The sequence below is a fragment of the Crinia signifera genome, chromosome 6 (genome assembly GCF_055691185.1).
Source record: "Crinia signifera chromosome 6, ASM5569118v1, whole genome shotgun sequence".
In the NCBI taxonomy this organism is placed as follows: Eukaryota; Metazoa; Chordata; class Amphibia; order Anura; family Myobatrachidae; genus Crinia; species Crinia signifera.
The window spans coordinates 125,055,070-125,082,525 of NC_139222.1; the positions used below are offsets into that span (position 1 = coordinate 125,055,070).

At 43.1% G+C, this 27,456-nt stretch overlaps 1 protein-coding gene across 4 annotated transcripts in view; it reads left to right on the forward strand.

The window, feature by feature from the left end:
* The window catches only part of MATN4 (matrilin 4), a 76,372-nt gene that overhangs the window by 31,317 nt on the left and 17,599 nt on the right, over positions 1–27,456 (forward strand). For 2 of the 4 annotated variants that reach the window (XM_083147033.1, XM_083147034.1), the window contains exons 2-8: positions 9,787–9,888; positions 15,196–15,765; positions 18,003–18,125; positions 19,158–19,280; positions 22,339–22,461; positions 24,818–24,940; positions 26,357–26,479. In XM_083147033.1, coding sequence (XP_083003159.1) covers positions 9,816–9,888; positions 15,196–15,765; positions 18,003–18,125; positions 19,158–19,280; positions 22,339–22,461; positions 24,818–24,940; positions 26,357–26,479 — 1,258 coding nt within the window. In that variant the 5' untranslated portion in view covers positions 9,787–9,815. The remainder of the gene's footprint in view (positions 1–9,786; positions 9,889–15,195; positions 15,766–18,002; positions 18,126–19,157; positions 19,281–22,338; positions 22,462–24,817; positions 24,941–26,356; positions 26,480–27,456) is intronic. The other 2 variants (XM_083147035.1, XM_083147036.1) reach the window with 2 other exon arrangements.

The window sequence follows — 27,456 nt, forward strand, 5'->3', positions numbered from 1 at the left end:
ACAGCAGACATGTTGAAACTGTCACCGCGTCTATAGACGCGGTGACAGTTTAAATCCATGACGTACATTTACGCCATGTGTCGGGAAGTGCTTCCCGACCATGACGTAAATGTACGTCAAATGTCGGGAAGGGGTTAAAGGTCAAATCAGGGCTTCCAGTTCCACTGTACATACACATATGCACCAACACCAGCAATGTCATCTGTCTTTGGTTTCGTATTTGCTACATCCAAAATATTTATCTCTTCTATTTTCCGAAGACACAAATGTACCTCCACTAGCAGCGTCAATAATTACAGGTCCCTGTTGCCCTTTACATAATGCTTAATCTTAAGGAATAAACAAAAAAAATGAACCCTAGAATGTCTGTGTGCACGTATACATGTGGTAGGGAATATAGATTGTAAGCTCCACTGGGGCAGGGACTGATGTGACTGTTCAACTATACTCTGTAAAGCGCTGCGTAATATGTATGCGCTATATAAGAAACTGTTAATAAATAAATAATAAATAAATCTTATGGAATACCAATACACTGGATTTTGAGGATCAATGGGGCAGTACGGATGGTGTAATGGTTAGCATTACTGCCTGACAGCATTGAGGTCATGGGTTCCATTCCCACCATGGCCCTAACTTTGCGGAGTTTGTATATTCTCCCCGTACTCGCGTGGGGTACTCCAGTTTCTTCCCACAATCCAAAAATATACTGGTAGGTCAATTGGCTCCCAACTAAAAATGACCCTAGAATGTCTGTGTGTACATGTGGTAGGGAATATAGATTGTAAGCTCCACTGAGGCAGGGACTGATGTGAATGTTCATACAGTACGGATGGTGTAATGGTTAGCATTACTGCCTCACTTCGCTGAGGTCATGGGTTCAATTCCCACCATGGCTCTAACTGTGCGGAGTTTGTATATTCTCCCCATACTTGCATGGGTTTCCTCCGGGTACTCCGGTTTCCTCCCACAATCCAAAAATATACTGGTAGGCTAATTGGCTTCCAAACAAAATTAACCCTAGAATGTCTGTGTGTGCGTGTATATGTGGTAGGAAATATAGATTGTAAGCTCCACTGGGGCAGGGACTGATGTGAATGTTCAACTATACTCTGTAAAGCACTGCAGAATATGTGTGCGCTATATAAGAAACTGTTATTAATAAATAATAATGATCAAAGCAAATAATGTCCCTGATTCAGGTCCAGTTGTAGTAGCGGCGCTTACCACAAAGTGTCTAGATCCTGTAATTGACAGTCTGATGGCATTTGGGGTCAGAGAGTGGAGCAGCAATGGCCTCCATTAATCAAAATGGAGGTACGTTGCCACCGTTGCAGGGGAGGAACAAGGACAGACTCTCTTTATCCGAGAATGGATATTTTTTGTTGCTGTGGCATCTGGCTTGTGTGACCCCATGGGGGGATTATCTGATATAGCATCCTAGGATGCACCTGGGATCAGTAATGCATGAATGTGACACTCCTGCTGCATTACCATACTAGCTCTTCCATGTAAGCAGCAGCAATAACAACTTCAGCCACATCAGAATCAGGCTCAATATGCCTCACACAAACCTACTTTCTGCATAAACTTAACATGTATAGATTTTATGTGGCACATGAAATATCCACATGGGTCCAGCATCTAGTGGGAATAGCATACAGTGTGTTCTAGTGATCCACAAGCATAAACCAAACTAAGGAGGTTATTCTGGTTGGTGCGTACATTTCCGAAATCTTTCAGAGCGGTCCGCACGCCACACTGTGCGGACATTGTCCGAAGAAACGCCCACCGGACCTCCGCATACGGACGGACTCACACTAGAAGAACAGGGCGTGTTTACGGACGACATCCAAACCTTGCATGTGCGGTGGACACACACATATTCTGCACGGTCTTACAGCGTTTGCACGGTCTTACCGCGTCAGAACGGACGGGAACCTGTGTAAAAAATGCAGCCGTGCTTTGAGCATATATTTGTGTGTTTTATAATGGTCCATTTAAGCTGCAATGGTTCCAATTGAAGTAATGACAAGAGTGTAATTAATGAGTAATGAGTAAAGGAGTGTATTGTATTGTGTTCAGCTGACATTGGTTCAGGTGCGCCCGTACTGATTGGGCGTTCCGAATGCCTAGCACATGACCGAGTGGTGTCCGCAAAGCAATACTTGCTTATGAAGACCGCATGTTTCCTGCCTTTATGCTCGTGTGCATTCGGTGTGCTGTCCGAATGCACGCCTACCAGAATTAGTGCACTCCCTCGTGTACGCCCATGTTTACGCCCAGTTTAGCCCACTTTGCCCCTGTGTACTTCCGAATGACGCCCATATTACGCCCATATTTCACAAGTGAATGCGGTGCACATTTCTGTACGGTATTAGTGAGAACGAGTACGGAGACCTTGCGTGGCACATGCGCATAGTGTTGCCCACGCATGCGCAGACGGCTAAAAAACGCCATCCGAAAGAATTCGGAAAATTACGCATCGACCAGAATAAGGCCCTAAGTGTTGTATAATATGAGGAGCTTACATAACTTTTGCAATGGCTACTCAATGTGGAGCTGGCACAACCCCCCCCCCACCCTCGTTTTTCTCCCAGTATTGGTCCTTTCCGATATGTTGGCAGCCATTTGCAAGATATAATTAGTCAACTGAGATTAACGGGCAGAAGATTTTTATTATTTAAAAGTAAAAAAAGACCCTGAACACCTTCACTTGTTGATAACCTACAGCTGTGCAGACAGACAAGAACGGGATGTATTACTTTCCTCAGACATATGTTTATCATTTCTCTTTCTCCATACACAGCCAGTTCCGAAGTTAAGGGTTTTCTAACTGTTATTCTTGTGTCTGAGTTGGAGACTAAAAATGAAACCTTGATGGTATTAAATTGTTTTTGTATATTTAACACAGGATAATATTGTCTGTCATCCCATAAAACAAAAATATGTGTTGGACCATTCATTCATGGTTCACCCTACATACCCTAACTAGGTTAAGAATGTGTTCTTTATTTCTGCATGTGGGACACCCGGGGCTCATTTTCAGTGTTTAGTCTCCGCGGCAGATGTGTCAGACTAGGACTACTGGAACCATATTGAACATCAGTATATTGCCCTATTGTGTATTGTAAGAGAGTGACTAATGTGACTTTGGTTTAATGAAAATACATGGACCAAGTAGTTCTAACATTCTGGTAACCAGGTCCTCCTAACTATCCACACTCTCAAAGCACACATTTACAGTATAACCAAAATTAGGGATGAAAGAAATTTTAAAAACTGTTCTGTGGAACACATGATGCACATGATGACTGACAGCTGGGCATAGTCAGGGTAATGCTGCCCATACATATGTCAGATATTGCATGCAATCATTCGATTTCGGCCACATCTGGCCGATAAATCGAATGATTGCATGCATTTTTAAGATGACATTCGCTGAATGTCGCATCAATAAATATTATGACCTGCACATAATATTTATCGAATTGCATGAGCAATCGCATGTGGTTGTTAACCACATGTGATTGCTCGAATGCAATCAGCTGCGGGAGCGGAGCAGGGATGGGGAGCGAGGCAGGGATGGGGACTGGAGCCGGCGGCGGACGAGGAGTGGGAGCCGGTACCTTAGCGGGAGCTGGGGACCGGAGCGGTGGAGCTTTCAGGCGGCGGGATTTTGCCGCGGCAGCAGATCACTTGAATAAGGCTGCCTGAATGTGAGACCGCTGATTGGCTGAGAGAGCTCTCAGTCTCAGCGGCCTCGGCCAATCAGAGGGCCGTCCAGTATTTCAAAGTCATAAGGTTCCGCTGCTGAGTCCCGCCGCCTGACAGCTCTGGTCCCCAGCCAGGTAGTACCCCGCAGCACCCGATGTCCGTCGCAGATGGCATACGACATTGGGTGCTGCACTGGGCACCACTTGATGCGATCAGATGCGATGGCCCATCGCATTGCGATGTCGCATCGCATCTGATCGCTTAAGTGTATGGGCAGCATTAGAGACAAGCCACTGATAATAACAGGCAGCAGACATGGGAGAAATCATGGTGCAGCACAAAGTCAGGCCAAAATTTATGAATTGCAAATTGTGGTTGGCTGGTCTACACTATAGGCCCTTATTCTGATCAAATGAACACATAATGAACACATCTACCATCGATTGTGCTTGGTCATATACCTATTCCCCTACTGCGTGAGTCACAATTACCCCAATGTAAGTGCCTAGCATATACTCATATCAAAAAGACATACAGGGCACACTTAGCTACCTTCCCCCTACTGGCATACTTAGTATGAGTAAACCCTTCCTTCCTTTACTGAGCACAGTTGGCACCATCATACATCCCCCCCCCCCGCCCCTTGCTCAGCACAATGATCTAGCAAACCCCACCACTTACTGTGTTCCTCCATATAAGCACACTAATCACCCCTTTCCCCCTTAGCAGACAGACTTAGCACCCCCCTCATACTGATAATACATAGCAACCCACCATCCATCCCTTGCCAGACACACACAGCACCCTATCATCCTCTCTTACTATGACTTGCAAGCCAGCCAGGTAGCCACCAGGTGCAAGCTGCATATTTCCTAGGGTTCTGTGACCACTCTTTTGTCAGCCACACAGAATGGATGCCCTAGACTCCTGTGCAATCACTTAGCACCACCACTGGCACTCCGTATCACAAGTCCCGCTGCTGCATGTGGTCTCTTTCCTGGTTCTATTGGCAAGAAGGTCCTTCCAGGGGACATATCAACGCTGTGAGGGAAAGCAGTTAGCATCCCAACCATTGGGATAACGGTAGTCAAAATAGTGATGCTGTAATCCCAACTCACGTGCAGAAGAGTGTCCGTGGGTATGCTGACATAGATGGAGATGCCAACCATGGAATCCAAACTCTTGGCATTCTTATCGTATGTATGTCAAGCGGGTTAGAGTTAGGCCAGGAGGGTTAGGTTTAGGCACTAACAGGAGACTTAGGGTTAGGTTGGAGCAGAGGTTATGCTAAGGCTGTGGGGAGGGTTAGGTACTTTGAAGGAGGGTTATTGTTAGGCTATGGGGCAGAAGGACTAGGTATGGGGATGGAAGGTTAGAATTAGGCACTTATGGTGAAGGTTAGGCTGTTAGAGGAGTTAGAGTTATGGGGGGCAGCAGTAAGGTAAACATACGTAACAGACCATTGTCATATTCCCTTTATCGGGAGGCCAACATTTGAATTCTGACTGCATGTCAACCATATTTATTCCCATGTGAGTGGGCACAGGAACCCTGTACAGCACTATGGATAATTCAGCAAAGGGGAGGGGGTTGCCTTGTCGGTATCCTTACTTTGATTCTAAATCCTGGCACTGGGTGCCACCCTACCCCCTCAGCCTGCATCCCTGACAAGTGCCATCCTGGCCAAAGAGTGAATATGTTCCTGCATCCTAGTTACATGCAGGGGGGTTAGGGTTAAGTTGCTTGGAGTGAGGCACTTAGAATGGGGGGGTTAGCTTTAGGCATCAGGTGGGGGTTAGGGTTAGGTGGCGGGGTCAAGTTAGGGTTAGACTGTATGAATGGAGAAGTAGGATTAGGGAGGGGGAGGAAGAAGTTATTGTTCCCTGACCTCTATCGGGATTTCCTCAATTGGGATACCGGCGTCGGTATTCTGACAGACCGCATTCCCCCGCCAGTCATCCGTATGTATTAAGAAATGGCTAAGGCATTCATTAAATACAGAAATTGTGCTCCTAAAATCCATGGGAGGGGAAAATAATGGTAATTTTTTTGGTTAATCTGCACATGGGCATCTTGTTAAAATATACAGAAGCCCCTGTGTTGATACATTAAATAAGTCCTCAAAATATATATATATCAGCAAGACGCACATTTGCTGGTATTGAGCCAGCTAAAATGGTAATCTGACTTAACTTTAACCTGGAACACAGTCAAAACACTGTTCAATGTTATAACATTATTTAAGCAAGATAAAATCATGTGCAATGCATAATATATTTATCTTGAAAGTGTTTAAAGGGAAACCAGACTCTTATTTGTACATTTTTAATTTTTTTTTATAAAACTTACAGCCATCCAACATTCTGAATAAATAACTTTAGTTACCTCTTCATTTATTTACTGATTTTGCTTGTGTGTCCGACCTTAGGTTTTAGAAGGTTACAGTATGAATCATAGGGTCAACATTGTCTAGGTCGACACCAAAATTGGACATGCACAGTCGACACAAGCAAAAGGTCAAAAATGTGTTTTTTTTCTTACTTTTTTTGGCGTCAATGTTGACAGCTGAGCACTTGGACTCCCAATAAGTGTCTTTATATATGACTTCAGTCAGGAGAAAAGTTGCATCATAGTAAAACTCAAAAATCGTTATTGTTCTCAGAATTTGATTTCAAGCAAGGATATCAATTAAGATCTAAATATGTTTGTTCCATTAGGACCATACTATCACTGTGCATGTCTTGCCAGAGCCGGCCTTAGGCATAGGCAAACTAGGCAATTGCCTAGGGCAGTGGTGGCCAACCTGTGGCGCTTGAGCCTCATGCGGCTCTCCCCCTTGTAAAGTGCGGCTCTTGCTCCCACTGCTGCCCGCCGCCCACCGTCTGTCCCAGTCCCCCCTGCTGCCGGTTCCCTGAATCCCTTCTCCTTCTGAGGGGAGGAGAGCGCGCATCGCGCATCTCTCCTACCCCTTACTGTGCATTCTTGTGACTGGGCTGTCCGCCAATCAGAGCTCGTGGGCCAGCAGCCAATCAGGAGCCGGACAGTGAGCTTTGATTGGTGGGCGGCCCAGTCACAGGGAAGTGAGGGGGAAGGAGACGCGCGGTGTGCTGTGCTCTCCTCCCATCGGTGACATGACAGGAGGACTGCAGGGAACCCCAGACTGTCCTCTCCCTGCCCGGCAGCAGCAGCAACAACGGTGAGTGCTGCTACTGCTGCTGGGAAATTTGCACTGTGGGGGCATAGCAGTTTGTGGCACTGTGGGGGCATAGCAGTTTGTGGCACTGTGGGGGCATAGCAGATTGTTGCACTGTGGGGGCATAGCAGTTTGTGGCACTGTGGGGGCATACCAGCTTATTGGCACTGTGGGGGCATACCCGGCACCGTGTGGTGCATACCTGGCACCGTGGGGGGGGGGGGGGGGCATATGTGTATCTGGCACTATTGGGGGCATATGTATATATGGCACTGCACTATTGGAGGCATATTTGTAACACCCAAGGGGTCAAAATAGACTACGCCCCTTTTTTTTGGCGCATGTGCCTTCGGCGCGCGCATGGTGTCGGCTCTTTAGCTTGACTACTGATATTTTTCGGCTCTTTACCTCTGACCGGTTGGCCACCCCTGGCCTAGGGCATTTGGAATACTTAGGGGAATCAGCAGCTTCTGCTGATTAAAATGATATGCAGCATGCCTATATTCTGTGTGTGAGTGAGACTGTATCTGCATATGAAATAGTGTATTTATGGAAATCACTGTAACATAGCATTCCGTATGCAGGTACAGCCACAGTCGCACACAGAATATATTCATGCCACATATAATTTTAATCATCGGAAGCTCCTTGTGTGTGCTGGTCATAACAATGCAAATAAGACGAATTTTCAGCAAAAAATGCACCCAACGTTAGCAGAACTGGCCAGGAGCTGCATGGCTTATTGAGGCAAGATGAATGAGGAAACATCTGTATCCAAGCAGAGGCAGAGGTCACAGTGTTAGCGTCTGTGCGAGTGCTGTCTGTGGGTGGGTTGGTTGTGCAATAGTGTTCGGCATATGTGTAAGGGGCATTATGTGTGTCATGTATAAATGCATTAATAATGTGCGACATATGTGTTATGTGTAACAGGCATTATGTGTGTCATGTGTATAAGGGCATTAATAATGTGCAACATATGTGTAATGTGATGTACATAATGTAAAGTGGTACTACTGTGTGATGTAACGTGAATAAGGGACACCATCGCATGATATAATGTGAATAAAGTTGCACTACTGTGTGGCATAATTTGAATTGAGGGTACTATTGGGTGGCCATGCCCCTTCCCAGCAAGAACACACCCCTGTTTGGGCTGCGCACCGAATGTGTGCACTGTTTCTATTTAAAATATTGCGGGTAGGAGCAACAAAATTATGACTGCTATGATGAGGGTTGATGGTGCTGGGAAAGGGGAGCAGGGTCAGAGGCGGAACTAGTGGCAGTGCTAGGGGGCACCAGCCAAAATCTTGCCTAGGGCTACATTTAGGCTAGGGCCGGCTCTGTGTCTTGCATGTATACTGTAGATATTTCCAGCATTTGTACTATGACCTTTGTCTGAGCCTTCGAATATCCCACTGAGACCAGAAATGTTGAACATGAGATGATACTCTGAGTGTACAGGACAACTAGTTATTCTAGAAAGTCTGGTGTTGACGACCTTTAAGGTAGTAAAGAAAATACAAAAGGTATCAATTCAATTATTGAATTAAGTCCCGTGAACCATTTAAACAGTAAATTCACATTCTGCGCCTGATTCAAACCTGTTCACTAGACTGGTAGACTCCGTCCCTAACCCTGCCGGACACCCTCCCCCTGACGGATACCCTGCCGCCCGGAGTCCGCTCACTAGCTGCAAGTTGATGTGTTCACATACACATCCACTCGCATGTGGCCGAATGGAAGAGAAATCATTCAATGGTCATTCACCATCAAATTATTTATCTTCCGTTCGCTAATAAAAGTCAGTCAAGTGTGACTTTTATTTTGGCGGGAGATGGACGTATTGAGGGCAGGAACTCTCTTCCCAGAGCAAACAGATCAGCGAGTGTTAAACTTGCTGAAGCTGTTCACTCCTGGGGTTTGTGCATGCGCAAACCCTGAACAACGGGGACGACTTTCGACCCTTACAAACTAGTCTGAATCGGCCCCTTTGTGCCCCCCCTGAGCAGAGTAAAGGTAGAGAATATGGATGTGAAATTGTTTTTTGAGCTTGCAGATGGAAGTTACAAGAGTTTTTGTCAACATTTAACAAACTCGTATAGAAACAGTGAAAAAACACATTAAACACCGCAAAGTAGCAGCAAAGAGTTTCATTTGTTGAAAACACATCCTGGCTATTATTTTTTGACCAGTAATACATTTTCTTTTAAAAAGTAACGGTTTGATAACTTTGATAAAACTCCAATAGTTTGATCATGGCCACTTGCAGTTTCTATATAGTTAGGTGTTTGGGAGGACTTCCCCATTTTTCATGAACTTCTGCCAGGTTGCATTTGTAGGGCAATTACACATGTATACTAGGGCCTGATTTAGACCTCAATGCAGAGTACACAGTGCGCATGCGCAGGGTCCCTCTGCGAACAAAGCCACCACTGGCAGTTTACAAGATGATTGACAGCCGCAGGCCCTTAGTTGGCATCGACCTGGTGTTTTCTGGGACTGACGTCAGCGGCAGCTGCACACAGGGGTAAATACAATCAATGAAGAGTGATTGCAAATGGATTTCCCCCTATCTACACAGCTGCAAATGCATTCGCGGCCATGCACAGGGGTGGGGATTCGCACTGGCAGGGTGGCATTTACCAGATTGCCAGGCTCTAAAGATTTGCAGCTCAGCGGTCAGGTCTGAATCAGGCCTATAATCTCTAAATTCTCAGTTGCATGCATTGGAAAGTTGAAATCCAACGGTGCAGGTTCAATTTCGCAAATTCCCAACTCGCATCTTACTGATCTGACTAAAAACTTTTTAGCCAACTTTTTGTTAGCGGTGTTTCAATTTCAATGATAAAACTTTCTTGTATTGTTTTTCCTTGCAGTAAATCTTAAGGATACCTGAAATTATAATATGAAGCTGCTGTACTTCTCAACACTATTTGCCATCTTCCTGACACAACTGGAAGCAAGACCACAAACGGAAGGTAGGAATGTTGAAATTCCTTATAGAGATAGTACCATAAAGTACAGTAATACCCCTCTCACACTACCATCCCTATTCCAAATTATTGCCTGTGAACATGCAGTAACCCAGGACATTGGGCCTAATTCAGGCTGATTTGTAGTTTTGCAAATAATCACAAAACTACAACTCCTGGCATTACCATGCCGGAGGCTGCCTAGCAAAGGACAAGGTTGCCCCGCAATCTCCTTGCTCCTCTACAGAACGGAGCCGGTCCACAACGGACCGTGTATGGGCAGCTTTACTCCTTAATCAAAGTTATTGTAAAACAAACAAATGTTTGCCTCAAAAAATTCAGTTATAGCATGCAAGCATTGCTGACAAGTGATTTTCGTCAGAACACAAACACAGAATTTTATTAAATGGAGGTTAATGTACAAAGAAAGTCACAATCCTTATTGTATAAAAACAAATGACACCAGATAATTACAAAATAGTTTTGAATAATTAATAATAAAAAAAAAGATCAAATCAATTGGAAAACATGAGAAGGCTGGACAGTATGCACAATCCATCTGTAGAAAAAGACGGAGCTTCACATTTTTTATTACCTTTTTAAATACACTTTCCACCTCAAGCCGATTTCTACTGCAAAATGTGTCCTGGTATACTGACTTATTTTAGACGGTTTTTATGGTGCTTTTCACACACACTTTCTGAGTGAGGAATTCAATAACTATGAGATCTTTTCTGTTAAATCTAGCAAATTATTATTATATTAAACAGAATAAGAATTTACACAAATAGGCATATGAAACATCATTATAAAATATAGATTGATCAGTAATATCTACAGTATGTTACTTATAATAGAGCATACACACAGTGAGTTATGCACATGCACTATATTTTCTATTCAATTTTGCTTAGAGAAGCAAAATTGAATACAAAATCAAATGGTTTTTCTACATTTGATGCAGATTTGATGCAGATTTGATACCAATGCGGGCTCCTGTGTAGTGGTAATCGAATAGAAAAATAGTCTTGGCAGCCAAGACTGTATAGTGGAAATCTAATAGTAGATAGTGCAAATCTAACGTGTTCACTACAGCATTCAATTCGATGTCCATCTCCTGCCTGAAGCCAGTGTTGATCTAATAGCAAATCTAATAGAAAAATGTAATATCAAATCGAATGCACATCGAATGAAAAATCGAATAGAAAATAGTGGAAATCAAAAAGGAGTAGAAAAAACTTCAGAGCAGGTTGAATAGTCCATATCTAATAGAAATCAAAACGGAATCGAACCGTGTGTACACACCTTAAAGGGCCCCTTAAACACTTGTGAGATTTTGTCAGATTTGATCCAATTCAGGTGGATTTAATCAATTTATCTGACAAAATCTTATGTGCCTAATGTGTAGGACCCAATGCACAATCCCGTGCCATTGGGTATAACCAAGAGATTGCAAGAGATTGATCCTCCTGCACATAGGATAAATCTCGAGTCAATCAGGTCCAACTTGTTGGGCAATAAGTTGGTCAAGTGTAAGGGGGCCTTTAGACATGTATTTATAGATCACATTTATCTTGTTTCATTGATTACAAATTGGCACAGAGATCTCAGAAAACATGGTTATGAAAATGTTTGTTTTAAGTGTCTTCATAAGTGTAAATAACATAAAGACCAGGGAGAGATCCCCAACCAATGTCCTATGTAGTCATAGCATCTGTGCTTGCCATAAACCATAGATGACATGCTGATCTTGTAGCTGGGTCCCAGGCATCTCTGCCTATAAACATACATCTGTATGACAAGACCAAGGCCTGTTAAATCCAGCATTCATTAACATCTAGTTTATATATACAGCAACTTAACATGTGGGTACATCATTACAGGTAGTAATGATGACCGCATTTAAATATTTCCTAAGTACTCAAAAACATTTTGATATTACCCATAATGTATACAGTAATAATTATAATAGCCCGGCCAGAACACACATATATGACATGCTTTCTTCCCACCTTTTTGTTGTATATAGATTTTAGCCAGGAGGACCTTGACCTTATCTCCACTAACATTCATGCAGCATTGCAGTGTGTGCATGTCCAATCATAGCCGGTTCTTAGTTGAAGAATCATGCTCAGCACACTATATTATGACAAATATTAATAATAAAACTAATTATAATGGAAAACAGTGGCTATTAAACAAAAATACAGGCAGAGAGATGTACAAATATGAAGTACTATATATGGCTAAAGAAAGAATAAGTTCTGATATAGGAAATGAGTTTATGGGGCTGTATAAATTAGATGCTAGTCTCTGTAGTGGCCTTGTACAGTGTGTGTCTGCACACATTAGTGGCAATTACGGTAACAACACAATTGATGTCTGCATAAGAATGAGTAAAGAGCATCACTTAAACCTTACAAGGAATCAAAACTCATGATACAGGATCTCAAGGCTAATTGATTTGAGTTCCTTAATCACATTATCTTTATTAGGTTGTTTTTTTTTATCACGCAACAAGAATAATCCTCTATTTGTGACAATTACTTTATTTTCTCCTTAGGAATGCTAGTATATTAGATAACAGTTTTTTCCCATTAGACAATACTAATTTATACAGTAAGCACTTTGTCATGGTAAGCACAGGGAAAATGTGCTCATTTATTTAAATCAACCTCATCTATCTATTTAGTAAAAAATGTAAGAATGCAAACATGCAGTAACCTAATTATCAATTGCCTTTGATTGTTCTAGAGCTATTTAGATCGTTGCAATTGTAAATATTAGAGTTCTAAACCACAGCACCAAATATGAGTAAAATAAAGGTAGGTTATGTGTGGCAGCAAATAGAATCCTCCTGATCCAGCATGGAAAGTGATCTTTGCATAGTAACAGTTGATAGATCTATCCAGGCTTACCAGATGTCATTCACTGTACTGTGTGAGACCCTGCAGGAAAAGTTTTGCAACCTCAAACATCTTTATTTATAGAGAACACTTTTGTTTGTAGTCACCACACTTAGGGCCTTATTCTGGTTGGAGCGGCCGGGCCGTACGCGTACGTCCCGGGATTTTTTATGATCTGCGCATGCGTACATTCGCTAATGCGCAGGCGCGAACACTCCACAACGTTTACGGCCGGGTCTCTACGTGCGAAAAAACCTGTACGCGAGTGTACGGGCATTGGGGGCGGCATAGGGGCGTGATGAGGGGAGCGGCCGAAATAATGAGGGAAAATGGGCGTAAATATGGGCGTACACGGGGGTGTGCACCAAAAATGAGCGGTGCTACTACCGCACGATCGACTAAAGCACCGTTCATTTCGGACACAAAACAGGCGGCCGCCAACCGCCATCTCAAACCACCCCTACAGATACCGCATGCCAGCGTGCGCCTGGGTTAGCTAATTTACGCGGATTACTACCAAACATATACACCTGAATGTAATAACCAATGCTGCAGTCTATTAAGTCCAAACCATGATTTCACTACCTGCAAGCCACACACAGCACTCTAACACATTGGAAGCTTATCTTTCTATACTTCTCTACATTTAAAGGTTTGTTTAATTTAAGGTAAGAATCTTTTTAAGACCTGCTTATATATGCTAAGGTAGGTATTTGTTAAACAGTTAGACACATTCACTACATGCTTTCATAGACTTTACACAGTAGCACACTCAATCTACACAAGTCGACATGTGTCAACGTGTTCACTCTAATACAAACATAGGTTTTGTATTTATGATACAATAACATAAACCACATCTAACACCTACAAAGGATGTTTCAGCAATGTTTTAAGCCCATGCCCACTATTTTGCACATTAATTAATTCAATCAATTAATTAATTTTCATAATTATAGTTGAAAGGGAAGATTTGCAGGTCCATATATGTGAAGGGTATGCCAGCGTACACGGACGTACGCTCACTCTCACGAGCGGTGACATAAACTGACTTTTTTAGTGAAAACAATAGGGACCCGTCCGTGCAAGCTGGCGTACGCTCAGATAGCCGCAAGAAGTCGGTGGGAAGACGGCCGAGAGACGTCCGTAAACGGTGGTGTACGCTCAATTGTACGCCAGTTGTCGGAGTGTAAGGGCTGGTCCGTCCGTGTACGTTGGCGTACGCTCAACTTTGCCGATGTTTCTGGCCGTATGAATGCGGCTGAGTTGTGGGTGGACCTAACCCCAACGGCCGCGTGCGGATAGCGTACGTTAATAGCGAACGTACGCACGTTTGGCCGCTACGATCAGAATAAGCTCCTTAAGCTGCAAGCAAACACAGTGTCAGGCCAAGTTTGTGTCAATAAAACAAATTTAACTTCCTTCCCTGATGCGGTTACATTTTGATGTCAGAACTAAGCTAAGTTATCCAGAACTGTTCCATTAGTGAGGGGAATAAAGTGTATTTTGTTTAAAGGTGAGAGTTGTTAAATTAATATTTAATACTAAGAAATGAATACCTTACATATCTTGAAGGATTATTGTACGAATAATGGGTATATACTTTATGGAGTAAAACATTTTTGAACGTTTTACTGTATATTGATTTTAGTTTCAAGCGATAAAGTAATTTCACAGCAGCGGAGGTGGAATATAATTTACTGGAGTGAATTTTTGAAAATTAACTTTTGGACTCTTTTGATTTTAAGATGCCAATTCATATTATAATGGATTTATGCTGATCTGGTCACATTTTTAAGTTAGTACACACAACTAAGCCCTGTTTTCCCTTAAAGATATAAAAAATCCATTCCACAGAAAGTTGCTAATCCAAATATTTCCCTGTACACTTCATACACAGATACATCCACAAATATGCCATGTCTCTGCCATGCAGTGGCTGGTGCCAGTTTTTATATTTGTGGTGACTGTCTCAATATTTGAATCTGCTTTGCAAAGATGTGATATGATATGTGGTGTACAAGAAAGGCTGACTTGGAAAAGGGATCTGTTTTGACAGATGTCAGTATGGGTTAGTAAATGATTTGTACATGAAAAGAGGTGATGTTTTTCATAGAAACCAATCACATTCTGTCTCTCATTTCTCTAATGCATCCTAGAAAATGATAGACAGAATCTTATTTGTTGCTTTGGGCAACATAACATCTTTTAATTTTTAGAAGCTTTAGTAAATTTACCCTTTCCACCAAGTGCAGGTTGAGCTTTGACAATGTATTATTTTATAAAAGGATACATCATATTAATGTAAGGATTTGTTTTCTTTTTATACTGTACTGTACTATACTATACTGTATACTGTATATATATCTGAGGTTTTATATTGTTATTTTTGTCTCCCTCTTTTCAGTGTCACAATGTAAAACTGGTCCAATGGATTTGGTCTTCATCATTGACAGCTCAAGAAGTGTTCGACCATTTGAGTTTGAAAGCATGAGAAAGTTTATGATCGATATGATTAATTCTCTTGACATTTCACCTAGTCATACAAGGGTTGGAGTGGTCCAGTACTCTAGCCAAGTGCAAAACGTATTTTCTCTAAAAACATTCACAAAAAAATCAGAAATGCACAAGGCCATAAATGATATCATTCCTCTGGCTCAAGGGACCATGACTGGCCTGGCAATACAATATGCCATGAATGTTGCATTTACTGTTGAGGAAGGAGCTAGACCACTTTCACAAAGAATTCCGAAGGTCGCAGTTATTGTGACTGATGGTAGACCTCAGGACCGTGTGGCAGAAGTGGCTGCACAGGCTCGAGATGCTCAAATTGAGATCTATGCTGTTGGTGTCCAAAGAGCAGATGTCAACTCTCTCCGGACCATGGCCTCACATCCTATTGATGACCATGTCTTTTATGTGGAATCATTTGATCTCATTCAGCAATTTGCAATCCAATTTCAAGACAAACTTTGTGGTGAGTCACAATATATATTGTCACAGAAGTAATGGAATGGACATCATTTCTGTAATGTGTCCTATTGCATTCTTCTCAGTTTTCACTTGTAATTAAATGGCCACTTCCTTGACTTAATTTAAGCTTGAAAATGCACCTCCAACAGCTATAAAGTACTAAACCCAAGTGTGCTTTAGCCTAAGAAAAACTAGTAGGCTTAGAATATCCAGCACAAGTGATTTCAGATACCGCAGAGTTCCATTTAGGGTAGACAATACCAGGATAAGGATCAGCAGGATCCTGGGATTTGGCCCCGAAAATGCAGGAATTTTGGGATTAGACTGCAGTCTAATGCTGGGCAGCGTCTGCCCGATGCTGCCCGACTGGTCCCAATGCCTGGCCTGCAGCACTGCGCAGCGTGATGGTCAGAGGTCACACTGCACAGGTTGGACAGCTGCACAGCTACTCTGTCCACCCACAGCTGCACTGCATGCCCCAGACACACCTCCAGCTCCCCAGACGGACAGATCCTAGCTGGTCCTGCCCGCACCTTGCCATAAAGGTAATGGAATGCATTTTTTTTTATTAGGGAAGCCAATCCCAAGAATCCTGGGATTGGGCATTTTTCAATTTTTCGAACTCAGGGATTGAAACAATGCCCCAGGATTGGTATCCCTAGTTCCAATGGAAAACTCCATGCATAGGTTTAATACATAATACTATATAATATGTTTCAAAGATACTAAAGTACAACTAACCAGTATCATGGTCTCCTTGAAGTATAGATAAATGAAACAATTGTAGCACTGTGTAGTCTACAGTTGTATAGGTTGTAATACTAGCTGTGGCTTATGGTTGTGCACTTTAGTAGGAGCGTGATCACAAGGAGCTTCTGTATATATCTGCATTTCACTACTATGTCATCTGAATGGCATCGGCAAGTGTGAAATGACTGTTCCAAATAACTTTCATACTGGTGATTTAAAGTTTGCTAATTTCAGATAGTAGTGACAGGAGAAAGCATGTGCAGAGGACTGAATGTGATGTCTGGCCATAAAGTGGAGAGTCCACCAATGCATAAAACATTAAATTATACTGCTGAAGAGTCCATCTGACCATCCACAAGAGCTAAGCTGGCCATACACTACTGCAATGTCTCCTTGAGCCGCCCGGGACCCTTCTGGGCGGATTCAGTATTGAATCCCGGCGGTCGGGATCCCGGCGTTCAGAATCCCGACGCCGGAATCCCGACAGCCGAAATGCCGACAAGGGGGGACGTGGATCGCCCCCCCTTGCGGGCTCGCTGCGCTCGCCACGCAGCGGGCCCGGTGCCTCGCTACGCTCGGCACACTAATTTATTCTCTCTCCAGGGGTGTCGTGGACACCCCAGGAGGGAGAAAGTGTCGGCATTTCGGCGGTCGGGATTCCGGTGTCGGGATTCTGAACGCCGGGATCCCGACCGCCGGGATTTTAACTGCATCCCTTCTGGGCGGCAGGATTGCACGCGGTCCCTTCACACGCGATGTATCGCATGTGACCCCATTCCATGCTGCCAGAAGGGAGTTCAAGTCGGAGGTCTGACCTGCGCATCAAATCGGATTGGATGTCAAACACATCTGATTTGGACCGATTTCTCAACCCGATCCATCTGAATTGGGTCAAATCAGACTAGTGGCTTTAAGGCCCCCATACACTACGCGATTTGGCCCCGATTTCACCCGATTCTGGAGGATTGGGCCGAGAAATCGGGTGAAATTGGCCAAATTGCGTAGGGTATGACATCTGATCTGATCCGATGTGCGGTCCCGTGCGCATCGGATCAGATCCAGATGTCGGACGGTCTGCACATAAGATTAATCATGTGCAGCCATCTGGGGGTGCATCAGGAGCAGGCTGGCAGTGGGGACTTGTCCTGGGAGCGGCAGGAGCAGGGAGTGGTCTGGGGAGCGGCACGAGATGTACCTGCAGGCAGGGAGCAGGGACCGCGGGGCAGTGTAGACTCAGAGCAGAGAGACCGGGGGCGCTGCGCCGTGGTCCCCGCTCCCTGCCTGCAGGTACATCTCGTGCCGCTCCCCGAACCACACAATTTGTGCTTTCAAACTAACTCACTGACAGTGGGTGTGGCTCCCCTTTTAAACTGTGCTGCAGCCCCTCCTCTGGAGCCAGCACTGGCTATAACCCTACCATTACCAGAATGTCCATCACAACGTGTTGCCCTATATTATATAAACTAGCCTTACTGTACCTTTCCTTTTCAGGTGTGGACATGTGCACTGAAATGGACCATGGATGTCAGCATACATGTGTTAGTGTGCCCAGCTCCTACTACTGCGAGTGTAAACCAGGTTATAGACTGAATGCGGATGGCAAGACGTGTTCTGGTACGTACATACAACATGCAATATTCATGTATATTTTTTTTAGTTTTAAAGTGTCACAATATTCTGGTGGTGCACTGTCTATTAAATGCTGGACTAAAAAGTATGGATAATAGTTACCCTAGGAATCAAGTGTTGGCAATTTTCAAACTATAATAACTTAAAGTTAAACAGATCACTATATTTGGGTACATATAATCATTTGGGTACATTTATGAACACAAGTAGCTGCAGCACATAGCAGCCAATCACATTTGGGCTAAATAAAAGTGATCGTTTGAATCTGATTAGTTGTAAATGTCATCATATTTTCACAATACATATTTTGCAAGTGTTCCTGGTGGTTGGAAGCCCTTATGTTGTATATTTCTAAATAATATCAAACAATCTCATGATTTATATGTGAGAAGTGCACATTGTGTAAAAGCCTATGATAATTCTTAATCATTGGTACAACTGTACCATCCACAGGCCAATGTACAGTTTTATCATACACCCCAACTCTGTCTGGTCTGAAAATTGTGGGGTGTAACCTCACGACTAGTGTTGTGTCATGAACGCAAATCACTCCTCTGTTCCCATTGTGGGGGCATACCTAATGTCCTGTGAGCTTCTGCCCATCCCCCCAGTCCCCCCTCTCCCTGTGAAGATAGCAATTGGGGGAATACACATTGCATCTATTCACCACTGCCCTGTAAGTGGCAAGTGAAAGTGTGTCTCCCCACTCCACCACCACCACCACTGTAGTGGGTGGGACAGTGGGACAATGTCCGACAAATGGGCTGTTCAGCCAAAATTGGGACTGTTGAGAGGTATCATTTTATGACAAAAAAAGCAGATATAAATGTACCCAAATAAATACACATTTTAACAGCTTGCAGAGTTGGGTGATCAGCAGGGGTATCATACATGGCAGTTTTACACTGCGCAGGAAATTGTGAGAGCATGTGCAGTACAAGAACATTTTATGTCTGCATGGAATAGCTTTTAAATATATAAATAAATAGACAATAATTTTTTGTTTTTCTATTTTAGCAATAGATCTATGTGCTCTAGGAAACCACAGTTGTGAACAGATTTGTATTAGTTCTCCGGGTTCCTATTCCTGCGCCTGTCAAAAGGGTTACAAACTAAACAATGATAAAAAGACATGCGCAGGTAAGTTAATATACTTATATTTAATATATTTTAAAAGACAATTAGAATAAAGACAAAAACTACATTGGATATGCTTTAAAAAATCTGTTGCTTCAAATCTAGGCCCTTATTCTGGTTGGTGCGGTAATATCCGCGTGCGTTCGTGCCGCCGATGTTTTGTGTCTGCGCATGTGCAGAGGCGTCTCTGCGCATGTGCGAACGGAACGCACGTCCAAATTCCGCATGAAATGTGTACACTACGAACAGGGGGTGGAGAGGGGCGTGAAGGGCTATTTGGGCTCATTACCATATGCATACGCCCCGCGTTTCATGGGCGTTCCCATGCAAACGCTGGGCGTACGTATGGTAATGCGGCCGGGGCGCACGTGTATGGGGCGGACATATGACATCGCCGGATGTCAGCTGCCCTCCCAGATCCCTGCTTTTGCACAGAAAAATGTCCGTGTGGTCTGAGGTTGCGGGAGCTGGTGGACCACTCGGTCCTGCATTCGATGGTCTGCGACCATCGAATGATGGGGTAGGTTCCCTGAGATAAAGGAGGCGTATTCCATGAGAAATACACGTGCGGTCCGTTCGGCCAGCTTCTTACCGCGTACGGACGGAGTTGGCGATCCGTATGGAAGGCGGGGTTTCGCACGCACGGTCCTGGCCGCATATTCGGATCCGGCCGCACCGATCAGAATAAGGGCCCAAGAGACTATCTCTCTGGCATCAGGGGGGGGTCGCCTAGTGTGTATGGGGCTTTAGGTGACTTACAGCAAAAATTGGGCATAGTGTGTGTAATTCAGATGCAGCATCAGAGTAGCTATTATATGCAAATCGGTCAATGTTTTTTTCACTGTGTATGCATCCACAGTAGTATGCGCCGCGATTGAATATCGATGGCGGAAACTGAGGAATTAGTCACAAATTGAGTGAAAGAAAGAGAGCATTTGAAGGTTGTAGCAATTGTGACCCATTTTGCCGATAGTACCTATGTATTAGCATTTGTATGCCGTGAGCTGGAAATATTCGCAATTGCGAACGTCAAAAGATAGCAACAGCAGTAGCAAGAGCAATCACATCTGAATCAGGCCCAGTCTGTACAGTATAAATCTAAAGGAAATGTGGGGAGTTAATACAATCTGTACAGAGGCAAGGCCACACCTCTACAAGCCGTGCTGTGGTTGGAGTAAAGTGACTATTGTATCTACCAAGCTGGTAGAACATGACAAATGCTTAATGTGCACTTGACGATTCATTCTAGAACGATATCCCTTGAAATTCCTGACTAAAGATATCATTCAGTGACATCACCGAGTTCCCACTCCGTACGATGTGCCAATTTGAGCTGCTTCATTTGCTGTTTCTTTTATACACATTGCACAATATTTTGAATGAGATTGCTGAGAGGGAACATATTGATTGATATCGTTCAATATAATGCCGTGTGTATGCACCTTTAGAGATGGCTTTGTAATGTAATATTGTATATTATAAAGTAACCTCACACAATTTGCAAAGTACCAATAAAGAAGAACTTTTGGTACTCTTTACCTAGAACGGCGCCAGCGATTGAAATCGCGGGCGTCGTGGGTAAAAATTGCGGTGATCGCGGTCATCGCGGGTAAATCGGGATGGCCGCGATGACCGCGATGACCGCGATTTTCCCATAGGGAACAATGTTAAAACGGCTGATTGACCGCGATTTTACTGTTAAATGCCTCAATGGACCCGATTTGGGGCCAAATAGGCCAAATTAACCCTTAAATGTCCCCCCAAATGTTTAACGCCACCCCACGATCCACGCCAACCCGAAGCGTGGCGAGCGCAGCGAGCCCGCGAGGGGCGGCGGTACGCGTCCTCCAACCTTTTCATGCCCTACTATCCACTAGGGCGTGGTGTGAGAATATAATAGTGTGGCGAGCGCAGCGAGCCACCGAGCCCGAAGCGTGGCGAGCGCAGCGAGCCCCGCGAGGGGACGCGGATACCTTCACAGGTAGACGCGTCCCCTCGCGGGCTTCACAGGTGTCCACCTCGCCACGGACACCTGTGAAGCCCGCGAGGGGACGCGTCTACCTGTGAAGGTATCCGCGTCCCCTCGCGGGGCTCGCTGCGCTCGCTACGCTTCGGGCTCGGTGGCTCGCTGCGCTCGCCACACTATTATATTCTCACACCACGCCCTAGTGGATAGTAGGGCATGAAAAGGTCGGAGGACGCGTACCGCCGCCCCTCGCGGGCTCGCTGCGCTCGCCACGCTTCGGGTTGGCGTGGATCTTGGGGTGGCGTTAAAAATTTGGGGGGACATTTAAGGGTTAATGGGCTCTGTGGCCCATTTAACATTGATTCCTATGGCCAAATCGGGTGGATTGAGCCATTTAACAGTAAAATCGGGTCCATCGCGCCTTTTAACATTGATTCCTATGGGAAATCGGGAGCATCGCGTCGCGGGCATCGCGGGTACATTTATGGACGGCCGCGACGCGACCGACACGATTTCAAAGTTTAACATTGGTTTCAATGGGAAATCGCCGGTCGCGTCGCGGCCATACATAAATGTACCCGCGATGCCCGCGACGGGCGCCCTTCTAGGTAAAGAGTACCGAACTTTTTGCTTTGGAAATGTCACACTGCCATGTAAAAAGGAGTACTGATGTACTAAATATGGGTGTGTTAAATATTTTTCACTTCTCATACAGTATGTTAGTCAGGATAGAGTTTCTGAGCACATGTAATCCTGCATTCTCAAACTGTCATGCAATTTAATTCAGTGGTTTTGCCAATCTGGACATGCTTTTATTGTGTCTGCATGAGTTTGTAGCCTCTTTCCTGATTGGCTAGCGATCTGGACAATGTCTTCTTACATGTGTGTGAGCATATTAGACTAGTATATGATAAATTAATATTATGTATTTGGTAGAAAGGCCCTATTCAGTCCGAGGCTGACGCTATTCATGATACATGTTCAAGAATTTTTTTTTAATATGGCAACACAAATTAATAGAATAGCTAAAATATTAACAGTGCATGCATATACATTAATGTTATAGTATGTGCTAAATACAATTGTTTTTTTCAGCAATAGACCTGTGTGCTGAAGGGAACCACGGCTGTGAGCAAATTTGTGTCAGCTCCCCCGGATCCTATTCCTGTGCCTGTCGTACAGGTTACAAACTAAACAATGACAAGAAGACTTGTGCAAGTGAGCTGATAATATATGTTTAATTAGCCATTATCTCTATATTTAACGGAAATGTTGTTACTTTACAGTATATTTATGTTTTGGAGAGTGCATTTCACCAGAGCTCTTAATTAAATCAATGTTCTATGCCTTAGATACGATTCCATGCAAGATATATCGGTACTTATGTAGTATCTGGGCTGCCGATTTTTTGATTGTATGCCTTAAGTTAAGGCATACAATCAGATGCGATGCGATGCGATGCGATGCGATGACCCGATTTTTCCATAGGATTCAATGTTAAAATGGACTGAGTCCATTTTAACATGGAATTCAATGGGAAAAAGGGGTCCTTTTCATACCCCTACTATCCAAGTGGGCATGGAGTTGGATATAAACCTGTGGCGAGCGTAGCGAGCCACCGAGCCCGAAGCGTGGCGAGCGAAGCGAGCCCCGCGAGGGGACGGTATTCTGTGTCCCCTCGCGGGGCTCGCTACGCTCGCCACGCTTCGGGCTCGGTGGCTCGCTACGCTCGCCACAGGTTTATATCCAACTCCATGCCCACTTGGATAGTAGGGGTATGAAAAGGACCCCTTTTTCCCATTGAATTCCATGTTAAAATGGACTCAGTCCATTTTAACATTGAATCCTATGGAAAAATCGGGTCCATCGCATCGCATCGCATCGCATGCGATATGGTCGGGTGCGATGCGATGCGATGGACCCGATTTCAAAATCGGCAGCCCAGTTACTACATAAGTACCGATATATCATTAGACATAAAAAAAAAATTAGGTTATCCCCCAATTCTATTCTTTAGGTTGAATTACTATAGCTCTACTCAGTGTCAGACGTGTGTAGGGGGTGTGGCCATTTACCACAGAGGCTTGGCCAAAAGTTAGCACAGTCTAGGTCCAACTGTACCCCAGTGGGCCGATTTGACCCTGGTTCTAATGTTTTAAATGACTGGAGGAAAGCTACCAAGGAGAGAACATACATAATAAGGGTCCTAATGCAGCTTCAGTTGTAGTTATGCGAATATTCACAAAACTGGCCTTCTCTAGCTGGTGGAAGGGGGGCAACACAGGGCAGGGCTGCCCCTAATGCAGGATCCCTCCCAGCTATTGCATAATTTTGCAACTGCATCACTAAAATACAAATGCTTTACGGAATAGCGAAGTGAATGCAGGTGCAGGGTCTCCATATTTTGGATCGCAGAAGGGTCTCCATATTTTGGATTGCAGCTGCTACATCCCACCACGCAAATGATCTGGACATGCCTCTGTTTTCCAGACTGCACCCACCCATTTCCACGTCAATGCCCATTAACTGCTACTCCTGCCAGCACTTAGACAGTGGTCACATTTTAGAGAATGCAACCACAGTTTGAGGGTTCGCGCCTGCTCATTGCGGCATGTGCAGAATAACAAAATATTAACTAATAGCGAACAACAGCAGAAGCTACTATGTAATAAAAAAAAATATAAAATAATAGTCTTTAAAAATCGAAACCAAACCAAAAAAAATGGTAAATGGAGAAATACCCTCATAATCAGGTGTTTGAAACAATTGTAATAATCCAGATAATTTACAACAACAAATTCTACATTAAAACAGACAACATACAAATTAATATTTGTTAAACGTTAAGGAAAAAAAGATGTATTGATGCCTATGGTAGACGTGGGAACAGGCAGCTGCTTAAGCAGTACTTTTTAAGTTTTCCATTCATTCATACAGCATAGAAACTAGGCCACAGAACCACTGGGCCCTAGTGGCCCACCTGTGCAACATTGTCTGTAATGTGACTGCTGTAATGTGGTAATTCCCAAAATAGGGAAATTGCAAGGGTGCCACTGGTTTGTGGTTTAGGACCAAATCAAATGGCCAATGTAATAGGCAAAATAAGTGCTGCGGCTACTAACTATAGAATGTGTGAACAGAAGCACAATCCTCTCCCCCATTACATAACTGAACCATGACAGGTTAGCATAATTTACTTTATTTAATATGTTTTTCCGAATTACCAAAATTAAACTTTTGGCCTAGGGCAGAGGTTCCCAAACGCTGGCACACCAACGGTCCAGGTATTAGGGATATCCATGGCTCAGCACAGATGGTTAAATCAAACTGACTGAGTTACTAATTGCCTGTGGCCAAGCATGGATATACTTAATACCTGGACCATTGGGGTGCCTTGAGGACCGTGTTTGGGAAACTCTGGCCTAGGGGATTCCGTGAAGAAAATGCTGACTCTATTAACCTGTGATTTGAGAAAGTTTTGGAACCACATTTTTAATGTCATGATAATCACATTTCTGGAATTCCCTCTTTGAGTCAGTAAATGTTTTGTTTGTAATATTCCTATGTGTTTCAGTGATAAACCTGTGTGCTCAAGGAGATCATGGCTGTGAGCAACTCTGTGTCAGCTCCCTGGGCTCTTACACCTGTGCCTGCCGGACAGGCTTCCAGCTAAACAATGATAAAAAGACTTGCACAAGTAAGTTAAACTGTGTGTGTGTATATAATGTCCACACTCAGTGGAGGTGTCACAGTTTAATATAGATTGAAAATAGATGTAGCTTTATTGAAGCAACACTACAGCCCTAATAAATTTCTCTCACTCTCTCTCTCTCTCTCTCTCTCTCTCTCAGAACACGGGCTTATGCAAATAATTTCAACAATATATTTAAAAAGGGTGGGATAAATATATTGTTGAAATTATTTCATCGTCTTCTGAGTGCCGTTTTTTCCCGGATTGGGATTGGAGACATGTAAAAGTACTACTCTGGCACCTCAAGCAAGTTTTTCCGTTATATCGAGTGCCAGCATGATGTGGATTCGTATATATATATATATATATATATATATATATATATATATATATATATATATATATATGCCACGTGCGTGGCTGGATTTTACTGATCTAGTCATTCAGATGTAGTAATGGGGGTCATTTGTCCCACCAACTATCAGATCTTGGTTAGATATAACAAACAATTGGTTGCCCATAGCAATAAATCGGATTCAAGCTATTATTTATCTGGTACATGCTATGAAGTGATAGCTACTGTAGAATCCGATTAGTTGCCATGGAAAACATCTCTATGTTTCATACATCTGACCCCTAAATTTTAACTTTATATGTAACATGATGGAGCCAACAAATGAAATGTGCTCCCAATGATTGACATGTTTAATAACGAAGAAATCCAGAAATCTTTCTATATACGGTCAGCGGATAAATGACCATATACTATTACTGATTAACTTTCATTATGTCCCTTAAATGTTTGACCAAATTGGAAAATAATTTAATCTGCCAGGAATGGCCTGTGTATGACCAGCAGAATAGATCCCATGAAAACATATCCAACGTAATACCTTTCATAAAGACAATTTGAGGAGTCATTTATCATTTTTTATTCTTTATGAACATTTTTATATCATAGCTTTGTACAGTAAACTATTATTGTCGGAATACTTTGATCTGCACCTTGGATTAATAAAGGAATGTCATAGTCAAGTGACTCTTTATAGACAACATTTTTCTGGTTTATAAATGATCTTGTTCAGAAGCCAGAAGAACATGAATAACGTCAACAAAGAGCTTTTATTCCAATCCTGAATGAAAGATATGTCTGATCTGGATACCGGTGTCTGTTCTATTAAAACAATAACTAGATGAACTTTCATGTTGATCTAATTTTAGCTAAAGCAGCCCAATTAACCTGACCTTTCTTTACAAAGATTTCTTTCTGAAATGTCAAATGATTGAGTTGTCTTCCATTGCCTCCGATGATATAAAGAAGTTATTGAATAGATTGTGCTGCTGCGGTTTGGGTCCTGCTGTTGTTGGAGGGAGGTCCAAAACTCATAATGCTGTATTATTAATGTGCATTCTGGATTGTAGTGATTGACTATTGCTCGTATGGGAATCACAGCTGTCAGCACGAGTGTGTTGGTATCCTGAATGGGTATTATTGTCGCTGTAATGAGGGCTATACTCTTCAGAGTGATGGCAAGACATGTCTGGGTGAGTAGAATCCAAAAGTGGTGTCTGAATTACTGGTGTCCCCAGACAGAGCAATCATTTGTACGTGTGTCTATGATGGGTTGTTTCATAAAAAAAAACAATGGTGAAAATTAAATGGATGGAATAGCTCCTGAGGACATAGATGAAATCGGATGCTTAGCAGCTTGGGATGGGTGTTGGGTGCACATACTGTAATCCTACAATCACACATGACATACAAAACTAATTTTGTATTTTCAGTATCCAGAGACAAAGTATGCTCTGTTTGCTTTGCAAACACCTTTGTGCTAAAGCTAGACAAGTTGTGTATATGGATAAAGGGATATACCGTACTATCTATATCCATAATAGGCAGTCATATCTGATGACTATATTTAGACTTAATTATCATGATATAAGACTAATACACTCTTAATTAAGTGTTTATTAACATTTTCTTACTGTATATAGTGCCAGAAAATTCTGTTTGGCTTTATTCTTATTTGTTTTGCTAAGATTTTGAGTAGCCCCCTATGTACCATGTTTTTTTGCATTGCATTTCTCTGACATTTACTTGAGGAAAACCATAGTTGATCCTTGTGAGAAAACTGCCTTGTGTGTACTATAATGACAAGTTTGCTATAAAAAGTTAGTTTCTGGCTCATTAAAGTTTGACAGAATCGCAATGAGATTTCATCTTATTGTACTGTACCGTATAATGATCCTAAATCACTGGATTAATCCTGTAAATTGATGAGACAATAAAATTTGATATATATTAGTCCTCCTAGGATTAGGTAGACATTTACATCCTATTTCAGTATATCCTATTTGATTTAGGAACCCTTATGGTTATAATAAGTGCCTGATGTAGTTTTTGTTGGCGAGTTTCATAGCCCAGAGTGCCTTTGGGCAGGAAATAGCAGTGAAACCAGTTAACATAGTTCTATATTTAAGTTTTAACTGGATATGGCACAAATGTTAATGCAGTCCATAGA